This window comes from Balaenoptera borealis (assembly GCF_965194805.1).
Source record: "Balaenoptera borealis genome assembly, chromosome: 2".
NCBI classification, from domain to species: Eukaryota; Metazoa; Chordata; class Mammalia; order Artiodactyla; family Balaenopteridae; genus Balaenoptera; species Balaenoptera borealis.
Genome location: NC_138867.1, coordinates 167,488,208 through 167,501,907, shown reverse-complemented (window position 1 = coordinate 167,501,907; position 13,700 = coordinate 167,488,208). Strand labels below are relative to the sequence as shown.

The following is a 13,700-nucleotide window of genomic DNA, read 5'->3' as shown; positions in this document are numbered from 1 at the left end:
CTGCAGGCCAGGTGAAGGGGAAAGTAGGTGTGGGTAGATGTAGTTGTCACTACCAGTCGACCCCACTGAGCTACCGGCAAGCCCTGCTTCCTCAGAGTCCACAACCCTGGGCGATGAGCAGCAGTCTCCCTCAAGCCCACAGGGCCTGTGTTCCAACTAGAAGACTATCTGTCAGTCACGTCAGCCTGTCCTGCCCAGGGTGAACTGGTAGAGCAGAAACAGGATAACCACGATGAAATGCCTATTGGGAAAGAGGAAACAAGGGACACACCTGGCAGTCCCTGGCCCTTGGTGGTCATTGCATCCTCTGGGCAGGAACCGTGAAGGCTGTCCGGGGTACCAAGGACTCCATTTCTTAGCATGTCTGGCTACCGCTTCTGCCTTCTAGAGAGCATGTCCGCTGACCTCCGTGGCCCCTGAGGCCACCATCTTCGATGGCTCATGGGAAGTGGGTTCTCGTGGAGTGGGCTACACAGCTTTGACGGCCAGCTTCTTGCCAGTGTCGGTCTACTGGCCTGGAGGTTGTATAAGGGATCCAACAGTCAGATATTTTTCAGACCAGACTGGTGGTTTCTTGGACAGTCCAGTTCCCTCTGTCACAGCCTCTGGTCTGCTTGCATCCACTTGATCCGTGTGTCAGTGACCATAGTTATGAGTAAACACAGTTCCCACACCTGCTCCGTTTCTTTGCTCTGTCAGTCTTTCTCATGTTAGTGGCCAGTCATCTGGAACAACAGCTTGAGGCATGAGGAAAGCAGCCTACTCTGATCTTCGCTGCAGGATGTCACAGGGCCATATGGCTCACTCTTCAGTCCTCTCTCTTCCTTCTGAGTCCAGAAGCAGTTGACTTTTCTAACCTGTGAGGCCCCTACCTTTGGCCTCTGTATCCCTGTCCATCTCTCCCTGCAAACCCCTTGCTTATAGCACCTGTTCACATGGCAAGCCCCACTGCACATCCTAGTATTCTGGAGCCCTGGCACAGTTGCATGGATTCCATCTTCCAAGTTTGGGCAAGCGACAGTTTGACTAAATGTTTGCCATAACTAACGAGGGTCACAACATCTGCTTTGACAGTGCCAAACCCCTGGCTGCTGAGTCAGCACAGCATACGTTGGGTTACCTGGGGAAGCAGCACCCCCAAGTCCGTCTCTGGTGCTGCTGGAATTCTGGCTTCATACCCTTTTCTCCCTCTGAGCTTCAGATGCAGAAGGTTGAGTCAGTCATATCCCTCCGTTTGGGGCACTATAATAAGACACCCCTCCTGTTTTCTTATTTCCTTTTATCCCCCACCCCTACTCCCATCCTCTTTCCTCTAGGCCAACATTCTAAAGTGTTTATCTTTTTATTTATATTTGTCATTCTAAAACATGTTGTATCATTTTGAGGACATGAATTTTAATTTACCTAAGTGGTATTGTGCTGTGGATCTCATTCTATTCCTTACTTTTTCTCCCTCAGTGCTACATTCATCCGCATGTATATCTGCTGTTGGCTTCTTAGTGCAGTTTAGCTTCCCAGCGTTTGTACCCACTGTGTCTTCTTGCCCATTCCCCCGGTGACAGACAAACAGTTTTCCTCCACTGCGCTAGCACAAGCAACACCTTGGCAGCTAGTGTACCCATCTCCCTTTGAAATCTCTCTGGCAGACATAATTGTAGTGTCCTCCCAGCCAGACACTTCCTTTCTTCCTTTGTGTCCTCGGTTTGCATAAGCCCAGCCACACTGCTTTCCAGAAGGGCTGCACCAACACACGCTCCCTCCAGCTGTGTCCTGTGGTGCCTGTATTGCGAGGGTACAGTTGATTTAGTATTCATTTCTCAGTCTGGTGAGCTTGAGCATCGCTTAATGTTGGTTAGCCATTTATGTTTCTTCTTTGTGGCTTGCCTATTCATATTTTTTGTCCTTTTTTCTTTCGGGTTTCCTATGTTTTCCTTGTTGATTAGTAGTAATTCCATGTATGGTCTAAATATTAGTCCTTTACTGGTTTACAGATTGTGAATATCTTCTCCTAGTCTGTCATCTACTGTCCTTAAGTCCCTTTTTTTTTTTTTTAATTAATTAATTTATTTATATATATTTTGGCTGTGTTGGGTCTTCGTTTCTGTGCGAGGGCTTTCTCTAGTTGTGGCAAGCAGGGGCCACTCTTCATCGCGGTGCGCAGGCCTGTCACTGTCGCGGCCTCTCTTGTTGCGGAGCACAGGCTCCAGACGCGCAGGCTCAGTAGTTGTGGCTCACGGGCCTAGTCGCTCCGCGGCATGTGGGATCTTCCCAGACCAGGGCTCGAACCCATGTCCCCTGCATTGGCAGGCAGATTCTCAACCACTGCGCCACCAGGGAAGCCCAGTCCCTATTTTTGATGTAGTCTAATGTGTTGATTTTTCACATATGGTTTGCAGTTTGGGGGTTTTGTTTTAGAACTCTTTCTCATGCCTAGATGTCAAAGATATTCCACACTAGTTGTCTAAACCTTTCACATTTAGGTTTTTAATGTATGTAGAGTTAACCTTTGTATATGGCCTTACCTAGGGATCCAGTTTTCTTTTTCTCCATATAGTAAGCTGCTTAAAAGCTAATCATACTTTTCTCGTTGGTATGTTGTGCCACCTTTATCATATATCAAGTTCCTATGTAAATGTAACTATCTCTTAGGTCTCTATTCTGCTTGATGGTTTATTTGTCTGTTTTAATTGCCATAGCTTTGTAGTATGTTTTACTGTCTGGTTGGTTCTGTTAGTTTGCTAGGGCTACTGCAACAAAGTACCACAAACTGAGTGGCTTTACAAAAATTTGCCGTCTCACAGTACTGGAGGCCAGAAGTTTCAGAGTAAGGTGTTGGCAGGAAAGGTTTCCTCTGAGGGCTGTGAGGAAGTCAGTCCCATCCGTCTCTCCTAGCTTCTGGTGGTTGCTGGCAATATTTGGGGTTCCTTCACTTGGAGAATTTATCACCTCCATCTCTGCCCTCATCTTCACACAGCTTTCTCCCTGTGTGTGCATGCCTGTGCCCACATTTCCCCTTTGTATAAGGACACCAGTCATATTGGATTAGGAGCCCACCGTACTCCAGTGTGACCTCATCTTAACTAATTATGTCTGCGGTGAGTGACCCTTTTTCCAAATAAGATCCTGGGTGGTACTGGGGGTTAGGACTTCAACATAATGGATTTGGGAGGGACACACTCGACCCATAACATAGGTCAAGACTGCCCACTTTTCCCCCTTTTTTCCCTCTTCTTTTTTTGTTTGACTTATCTATTTGTAAACATTTATCCTTTTTTTTCTTTTCTTTTTTAATTGAAGTATAATTAATTTACAGTGTTGTGTTAGTTTCAGGTGTACAGCAAGGTGATTCTTTTTCAGATTCTTTTCTATTATAGGTTATTACAAAATACTGAATATAGTTCCCTGTGCTATACAGTAGGTCCTTATTTATCTATTTTACATATAGTGGTGTGTATCTGTTAATCCCAAATTTCTAATTTATCCCTCCTCACCCCTTTCCCCTTTGGTAACCATAAGTTTCTTTTCTAAGTCTGTGAGTCTGTTTCTGTGTTGTAAATAAGTTCATTTGTATCATTTTTTTAGATTCTATGTGTGATATATGATATTTGTCTTTGTCTGTCTGACTTCACTTTAGTATGATAATCTCTAGGTCCATCCATATTGCTGCAAATGGCATTATTTCCTTCTTTCTTATGGCTGAATAATATTCCAATGTATATATATACCATATCTTCTTTATCCATTCATCTGTTTTTTTTTTATTTTTATTTTTGGCCGCATTGGGTCTTTGTTGCCATGCATGGGCTTTCTCTGGTTGCAGCGAGTGGGGGCTACTCTTCGTTGCAGTGCACAGGCTTCCCATTGCAGTGGCTTCTCTTGTTGCGGAGCACGCGCTGTAGGCACGCGGGCTTCAGTAGTTGTGGCGCACGAGCTCTAGAGTGCAGGCTCAGTAGTTGTGGTGAATGGACTTAGTTACTCCGCGGCATGTGGGATCTTCCCGGACCAGGGCTCGAACCCGTGTCCCCTGCATTGACAGGCGGATTCTTAACCACTGCGCCACCAGGGAAGCCCCTATCCATTCATCTGTTGATGGACATTTAGGTTGCTTCCATGTCTCGGTTATTGTAAATAGTATTGCTGTGAACATTGAGGTGCATGTATCTTTTTGAATTAGAGCTTTCATCTTTTCCAGATATATGCCCAGGAGTGGGACTGCTGGATCATATGGTAACTCCATTTTTAGTTTTTTAAGGAGCCTCCATACTGTCTTCCACAGTGGCTGCACCAATTTACATTCCCACCAACAGTGTAGGATTTATTATTTGCAGACTTTTTGATGATCACCATTCTGACTGGTGTGAGGTGATACTTCATTGTAGTTTTTATTTGCATTTCTCTAATAATTAGCCAAGTTGAGCATCTTTTCATGTGCCTATTGGCCATCTGTATGTTTTCTTTGGAGAAATGTCTATTTAGGTCTTCTGCCTATTTTTTGATTGGGTTGTTTGGGTTTTTTGATATTGAGCTGTATAAGCTGTTTGTATATTTTCAAAATTAATCCCTTGTCAGTCACATCATTTGCAAATGTTTTCTCCCATTCCATAGGTTGTCTTTTCATTTTGTTTATGGTTTCCTTTGCTGTGCAAAAGCTTATAAGTTTAATTAGGTCCCATTTGTTTATTTTTGCTTTTGTTTCCATTACTCTAGGAGACAGATCAAAAAAAATATTGCTCTGATTTATGTCAAAGAGTGCTCTGCCTATGTTTTCCTCTAGGAGTCTTATAGTATCCAGTATTACATTTAGGTCTTTAATCCATTTCAAGTTTATTTTTGTATATGGTGTTAGAAAATGTTCTAATTTCATTCTTTTACATGTAGCTGTGCACTTTTCCCAGCACCACTTACTGAAGAGACTGTCTTTTCTCCATTGTATATTCTTGCCTCCTTTGCTGTAGATTAATTGACCATAAGTGTGTGGGTTTATTTCTGGGCTTTCTATCCTGTTCCTTTGATCTATGTGCTGTTTTTGTGCCAGTATCATGCTGTTTTGGTTACTGTAGCTTTGTAGTACAGTCTGATTCTTGACAAAAATTTTAGATAAGGTATAAATTTCCTTTTTAAAAAATCCAGCTGAATTTCTTAAATGGGAATTGCATTGAATTTATAGATTACTCTTTTTTTGTCCTTTTTATTCCATAAGAGTTGCATTTTCTCTAGGTGAACTCCTCAATTCTGTCTAGTTCTTGTTGCTAGTGTGATGGGTGCCTTATTTTGGCTGCATCCCCTAGTGAGGTCTTACTGATGTAGAGAAGTGCTTTTGTGCTTTATAGGTTGATCTTGTGTTTGACAGCCTTGCTCACCACCTAGTTCTAATCGTTTGTCTATTAATACTGTTGGTTTTAGATGTAATTGATTGATCATATCATAGGCAAATAAAGACAGTTTAATTTCTTCACTCTCAGGTTTTGTACTCCTCATTCTTTTTTGTTTCTTTTAGCATTGGCCAGGACCTCCATGACTACATTAAACAGTAGTAGGAATAGTAAGCAGACTTGTGGTCCTGATCTTAAAAGTAATGCATGTAAAAATTTCTCCATCAAGAATAATGCTTACTAGATGGTTGATGTATAATCTTTACTTAGTTAAGGAAGTTCTTTTCTATTTCTTGTTTGCTCAGATGTTTTCCCATAAATAAATATTGAACCTTATTAAATGTTTTGGGCTTTTTTGCATTTTATCTGTTGTGATAGTCCTGTTCTTTTTCTCCCTTATTTATGTGGCAATTTATACATTTACATTCCTGGATTCCTGCTTGATTGTGATATATTTAAATATACTCTTAACTCAGTTAGCTAATATGTTACATATAATCTGTGTGTTTATATATGAGACAGACCTCTTTCTTTCCTTTAACTAGCCTTATTTGGCTTCAGAATCATGGTTGGACTGGTACTATAAAATAAGGTTTCCTGTTCTCTTTCTCTGAAATAACGCTTATAAGATAGAAAGTGTCTATTCTCCAAAAGTTTTGAGAACCCACCCATGTTGTAGGATTCATCTGGGCTGGGCCTTTTGCACAGGGAGACTATGACTACCATTTCTATTTATTGAATGTTTACTGGCTTATTCATATTTTCCATTTCTTCTCAGACCAATTTTAGTATATTTTTATATTTTTTTCCAAAATATATCTTATTTGTTTAGGTTTTCAAATGTTTTAGTTCATAGTTGTTTATAACATTCTTTTGCAGAATTTTTAAATCTCTTTTATTCAGCATTTTCTTTTTGCATTTTCTGTCTTCCTTATCTGGTCTTGCCAGAGGTGTGTCTGTTCTCATAATCTTTTCAGAGAACCAGCTTTTTTTCTAATATTCTTTATTGTGTATTGTTATTATTTCTTTTTCATTGATTTCTACTCTCACTTTTATTATTTTCTTTCTTATTTCTTTGGGTTTGCTCTGTGGCTCATTTTCAACTTCTGAAATGCATGCTTAGCTCATCTGTTTTATCTTTTTTAATTTCATTAAACATTTTATTTAAAGTTTAAAATTACCTGCAATTACTGCTTTAGCTATGGCCCTCAAATTTCGACAGAAGTATTTCACCTAAAAAGCATGTTTTTCACATTTGTCATCTCTGAAATCAAGATGCATCTTATAGTCAATGGCATGACATGTTTCAAGTAGCAGTTTTTTCCTTCATAGTGGTATATAAAATTAGGGTGCATCTTCAATATAGTAAAATATTGCAGAGCGTTTTCATTGTCTTTCACCTCTAAGTATTTCATAATCTCTCTTCTGGTTTTTTTTTTTTCTTTTTTTTTTTACCTCAATAGTTTTTAGTAATATGCTATTCCATTTCCAGATATGAGGTGTTTAGCTATTCTTTTGTTGCTTATGTGTAGTTTTTTTACTTTAAAGCCAGACACTACAGTCTATATATTCTTAAGAATTTATCAGGACTTCTTTCTGTCTTCAGCCTTTCTGTATCCTTGTATTTTAAGAGTGTCTCTTGTAGGCACACAGAAACATGTTGCTCTTTTGCTGCCTCCTAGTCACTCAGCATCTGCCATGGTTAAAAGCCTGGACTCAGAAAGTCACATGGTTGTGAGTAAGAACCCAGCTGCACCATATTTGTGCTCTAACCTTTTCCCAGGTGCTTTCTATTTCTGAGCCTCCCTCTCTTGCTCAGAGAAGTGGAGGCTAACAACGCCCACCATGAGAACTCTGCAAGAGTCAGGTGAACTCATGAGAAGACTCAGTAACATTGAGTCAGAACTGACTCTGAAGTTCCTTTTCAAAAAGGAGCATGGACTGTTCAAACAGAGGGCTTCAGTATCTCCCTCTCTGCCTTTTTTTTTTCTTTTTTTCTTTTTTTGGCCGGGTGGCTTGCAGAATCTTAATTCCCCAACCAGGGGTTGAACCTGCACCACAGCAGTGAAAACACCGAGTCCTAACCACTGGAACTCCAGGAAATTCCCCGTCTGCCTTTCTTTATGTTGATGACGTGGGAGCCTTGGCTCAGTTTGTCTTCCAGGGCTCTGGGGAAGAGCAGCAATTAATGAAACGCTCTTGAACGTGTTATAAAAACAGTACAAGAATAGTTGAACCCACTTGTAATCCAGAGCAGGCAGGGGGGTGAGGGAGAAGCAGAAAATGACCCTCTTTCCTTGCTTTTATAGAATGCGGAGAGCAGTTTACAACAGAAGAATGAAGCCATCACATCTTTTGAAGAAAAAACCAATCAAGTTATGTCCAGCATGAAACAAATGCAAGAAAGGTAAACACTTCCCCCTGGCAGATATTCCCTAGAAGGTGCTGTGCATTATCTGGGCCTGGGGACTTACTCAGAGTCTCTCAAAAGTACAGACAAGTTAGGATGACTGTCCTTCAGGTCTGTAGTCTTGCCCAGCAAGGGGACTGGATTCTCAAGCCTTGCCTAAGCATGTATTCATTTAATCAACCTTAGGGCTACATCACATTGTCCTCTCAGGGGGTCAGAACTATCCAGTGAGCTCAAATTTAAATATCAGGTCAGGACTTCCCTGGTGGTGCAGTGGTTAAGAATCCACCTGCCAATGCAGGGGACACAGGTTCAAGCCCTGGCCCAGGAAGATCCCACATGCCGTGGAGCAACTAAGCCCATGCGCCACAACTACTGAGCCTGCACTCTAGAGCCCGCGAGCCACAACTACTGAGCCTGCGCCCCTAGAGCCTGTGCTCCGCAACAAGAGTAGCCACAACAATGAGAAGCCCGCACACCGCAACAGAGAGTAGCCCCTGCTCGCCACAACTAGAGAAAGCCTGTGCACAGCAACAAAGACCAAACGCAGCCAAAAGAATAAGTAAATAAATAAATTTTTAAAAATAAATAAATACATTTAAATAAATAAATACATTTAAATAAATAAATACATTTAAATAAATAAACAAATATCAGGTCAGAGACTTCCCTGGTGGTCCAGTGGTTAAGACTCTGTGCTTCCACTGCAGTGGGCATGGGTTCAATCCCTGGTTGAGGAAGTAAGATCCGGCATGCTGCACCAAAAAATAAAAATTTTAAAAATAAATAAGTAAATGTCAGGTCAGTAGGGGATCAGAATAGGGTCAAAAAATAGACTCGCACAAATACAGGTGGCTGATTTTTTTTACAAAAGTGCAAAGGTAGTTCAATGGAGAAAGGATAATCTTTTCAATGAATGATATTGGAACAATTGGATATCCATACACCAAAAAATGAACCTCAATTTAGACCTCACACCTTTATACAAAAGTTAACTCAAAATGGATCATAAATCTACATGTAAAACTTAAAACTATAAACTTTTAGAAGAAAAAATAGGAGAAAATCTTTGTGGCCTTGGGTTAGACAGAGAGCTCTTAGACATGACATAAAAGCACGATCCATAAGAGAAAACTTGATAAATTGGACTTTATCAAAATTTAAAACTTTGTTCTGTGGAAGACACACTTGAGAGAATAAAAAGACAAGTTATAGATTTGGAGAAAATTTGCAAATCACATATCTGACAAAGGACTTATATCCAGAATATATAAAGAACTCTCAGAACTCAACAAACAATCCAATCTAAAATGGACAAAGGACTTCCCTGGTGGTCCAGTGGGTAAGACTCCATGCTCCCAATGCAGGGGGCCTGGTTTCAATCCAGGGATCGGACTGGGGATCCAGGGATCGATTGGTCAACTAGATCCCACATGCATGCCGCAACTAAGAAGCCTGCATGCCACAACTATGAGCCTGCATGCCGCAGCTAAAAGATCCCACATTCCACAACTAAGATTCAGTGCAGCCTTAAATAAATAAATAAATACATTTTTTAAATGGACAAAAGACTTAAACAGACCCTTCACCAAACAGGACATATGGATGGCAAATAAGCACATGAAAGGATTGTCAAGGTAGCAGGATACAAGATTAATATACAGAAATATGTTGTATTTCTTTACCCTAACAATGAAATGTCAGAAAGAGAAAGTAAAAAAAAAAAAAAAAAAAAAAAAAAATGCTGTTGAAAATTGCATCAAAAAAAAAAGACAAAATACCTAGGAATAAACCTAACCAAGGAGGTGAAAGACTTATATGCAGAGAACTACAAAACATTGATAAAAGAAATCGAAAATCGAAGATGATTCAAAGAAATGTAAAGATATCCTGTGCTCTTGGACTGGAAGAATTAATATAGTTAAAATGACCGTACTACCCAAAGCAATCTACAGATTTAATGTGATCACTATCAAATTACCCATGACATTTTTCACAAAACTACAACATATAATCCTAAAATTTATGTGGAACCACAAAAGACCCTGAATTGCCAAAGCAATCCTGAGGAAAAAGAACAAAGCTGGAGGCATAACCCTTCCAGACTTCAAACGATACTACAAAGCTATAGTAGTCAAAACAGCATGATATTGGCACAAAAACAGCCATATGGATCATTGGAATAGAGAGCCCAGAAATAAATCCACACACCTACATCAATTAATCTTTGACAGAGGAGGCAAGGATATACAATGGAGAAAACACAGTCTCTTCAGCAAGTGGTGTTGGGAAAGCTGGACAGCCTCATGTAAATCATTGAAGTTACAACACTCCCTTACATCATACACAGAAATAAACTCGAAATGGCTTAAAGACTTAAATATAAGACATGACACCATAAAACTCTTAGAAGAGAACATAGGCAAAACATTCTCTGACATAAATTGTAGCAATGGTTTCTTAGGTCAGTCTCCTAAGGCAAAAGAAATAAAAGCAAAAGTAAACAAATGGGACCTAATCAAACTTACAAACTTTTGCACAGCAAAGGAAACCATAAACAAAATGAAAAGACAACCTACAGACTGGGAGAAAATATTTGCAAAATGATGCAACTGACAAGGGCTTAATTTCCAAAACATACAAACACCTCAAATGACTCAATAACAGAGAAGCAACACAATCAAAAAATTGGCAGAAGGGACTTCCCTGGTGGCTCAGTGGTTAAGAATCTGCCTGCCAATACAAGGGACACGGGTTCGATCCCTGGTCCGGGAAGATCCCACATGCTGCAGAGCAGCTAAGCCCGTGCACCACAACTGCTGAGCCTGCGCTCTAGAGCCTGGGAGCCACAACTGCTGAGCCCGTGTGCCACAACTACTGAAGCCCACACACCTAGAGCCCATGCTCCACAACAAGAGAAGCTACCATGATGAGAAGCCCACACACCACAACGAAGAGTAGCCCCCACTCACCGCAACTAGAGAAAGCCCGTGCGCAGCTACAAAGACCCAACACAGCCATAAATAAATAAATACAATACAATACAATACCAAAAAAAAAATGGGCAGAAGACCTAAGTAAGCATGTCTCCAAAGAAGACATACAGTTGGCCAATAGGCACATGAAAAGATGCTCAACATGGCTAATTATTAGAGAAATGCAAATCGAAACTACAATGAAGTATTACCTCACGCTGGTCAGAATGGCCATCATCAAAAGTCTACAAATAAATGCAGGAGCGAGTGTGAAGAAAAGGGAACCCTTGTACACTGTTGGTGGGAATATAAATTGGTGCAGCCACTATGGAAAACAATATGGTGGTTCCTTAAAAAACTAGAAATAGAGTTGCCATATGATCCAGCAGTCCCACTTCTGGGCATATATCCAGAAAAGATGAAAGCTCTAATTTCAAAAGATATGTGCACCCCAATGTTGATAGCAATACTACTATTTACAATAGCCGAGACATGGAAGCAACCTAAATGTCCATCAGTAGATGAATGGATAAAGAAGATGTGAGATACATATACACACACACACACACACACACACACACACACACACACACACACACTGGAATATTACTCAGCAATAAAAAAGAATGAAATAATGCCATTTGCAGCAACATGGATGAACCTAGAGATTATCATACTAAGTGTGCGTGAGTCAGGCAAAGAAAGACAAATACATGATATCACTTACATGTGGAATCTAAAAATGATACAAATGAACTTATTTACAGCACAGAAACAGACTCACAGATTTAGAAAACAAACTTATGGTTACCAAAGGGGAAGGGGAGGAGGGATAAATTGGGAGTACGGAATTAACAGAGATACGCCACTATATATAAACTAGATAAACAACAGAGATTTACTGTGTAGCACAGGGAACTATACTCAATATCTTGTAATAACCTATAATGGAAAAGAATTGGAAAAAAAAGAATATAGATGTATACATATATATGTATGGTATAACCAAATTACTGTACACCTGAAACTAACACAATATTGTAAATCAACAATACTTGAGTTAAAAAAAAAAAAAAAGATGTTCAGCATCATTAACCATTAGGGAAGTGCATGTTAAAATCACAATGAGATGCCACTGCACACCTATTAGAACAGCTATTTTCTTTTTTTTTTTTTTATGGCTGTGTTGGGTCTTCGTTTCTGTGCGAGGGCTTTCTCTAGTTGCGGCAAGTGGGGGCCACTCTTAATCGCGGTGCGCAGGCCTCTCATTATCGCGGCCTCTTTTGTTGCGGAGCACAGGCTCCAGACGCGCAGGCTCAGTAATTGTGGCTCACGGGCCTAGTTGCTCCACGGCATGTGGAATCTTCCCAGACCAGGGCTCGAACCCGTGTCCCCTGCATTGGCAGGCAGATTCTCAACCACTGCGCCACCAGGGAAGCCCGAGAACAGCTACATATTTTTTTAATGACAGTACCAGGTGCTGGAGAGGCTACAAAGCAACTGGAACACTCATACATTACCAGTGGGAATGCAGAATGGTACAACCACTTTGGAGAACAGTTTCTTAAAAAGCCAAACATACTCTTACCATATGATCCAATAATCCCACTCCTGGCTGTTTGCCCAAAAGAAATAAAAACTCATGTTCACACAAAAACCTGTACACAAATGCTTATAGCAGCTCTGTTCATAATTGCCAAAAACTAAAAGCAGCTCAGATACCATTCATCAAATGAATGGATAAACTGGTACATCTATGCAATGAAATTCTACTCAGCCATAAAAAGGAATGACCGCTGATACACACAAAAACTTGATTGATCGCAAAGATATGCTGAAAGAAGCCAGTCTCAAAAGGTTATATGAAGTATAATTTCATGTGTATGACATTAGGGGTGGAGAGAAGGTGTGAATCAGAGGAGCAGTGCCAAGGTGTTTTGTGGGGTGATGGAACTCTTCTCTATCACCTGGTAGAATGGATTGTGGTAATGGTTACATGAATTTATGCCTGTGCTAAAACTCCAGGAGCTATTCACAAAAAGGAGTCAATTTCACCACATATTAATTTTTAAATGTAAAAGAAAGCCTGCAAGAATATGCAAAAATTATATGGTAAATGTGAGGATTGATCCTTTCCTTACAAAGATTTGGTTCATTTGGTCTAGGTTACAGCACTCAGAGAGGGCGAGGCAGGGGGCCGAGGAGCGGAGCCACAAGCTGCAGCAGGAGCTCGGCGGGAGGAGCAGCGCTTTGCAGCAGCAGCTCTCCCAGCTGCACGAGCAGTGGTAGGAGCCCTGGCGGCAGCAGGTGGCCGAGCGGTGCGGGAAGGACTGGGAAGGCCATCTCCCAACTGGGGCAGACAGTGTCCCAGTGTCCACTTCAGAGGTGGCCCCTGCAAGGCTAGGATTCAGATGAGAGAAGAGATGTCTATGCCCTGTTTCACGAATGAGAAAAACGATTGCAGGGGGTTCAGTATAGTCCCCAGGGCTACTCAGCTGGTGAGAAGGGCATCAGGATTTAGCTGCGGTTCACTTCCTACCCCTCTGTAGCTTTCTCTTTGCCCCCAACCCCCCAGTATCCTCCATTGTCAGCTGGCTCTGGGTTGGAAAAAGCAGGATAAATGTTGCAGAATAAATGTCTCTTTTCCTCAGGTCTCCATCTCAGTAGAGGGTTCTGTGTGTGTGACCCCAAGTGTTAGAGCTCTTTTCCTCCCTCTCCATTCGCCTAACTGTCAAGTGTGTGCCTGTGCCTGCTTTCCATGACATGTTCCTGGTCTTTCCTGTGGAGGTGCAGATGGCCCTGCGGGAGAGGGAGCCTTATTTCCATGCTTCGTTGAAAGGTCTAGATGCTCACATGGCAATTCAGATTCCTGTGAATCCCCCATTTCTTGAGTGGTGACCTGGGTTGTGGATTGTGGACCTCCATGAAAACCTCTCATTGAGA

General features: G+C 41.2%; 1 protein-coding gene across 6 annotated transcripts in view; it reads left to right on the top strand.

Moving 5' to 3' along the window:
- Positions 1-13,700, top strand: part of RUFY1 (RUN and FYVE domain containing 1) — a 60,711-nt gene that overhangs the window by 36,523 nt on the left and 10,488 nt on the right. For all 6 annotated transcript variants that reach the window (XM_082379305.1, XM_082379306.1, XM_082379308.1 and 3 more), the window contains 2 exons: positions 7,682-7,779; positions 12,923-13,042. In XM_082379305.1, coding sequence (XP_082235431.1) covers positions 7,682-7,779; positions 12,923-13,042 — 218 coding nt within the window. The remainder of the gene's footprint in view (positions 1-7,681; positions 7,780-12,922; positions 13,043-13,700) is intronic.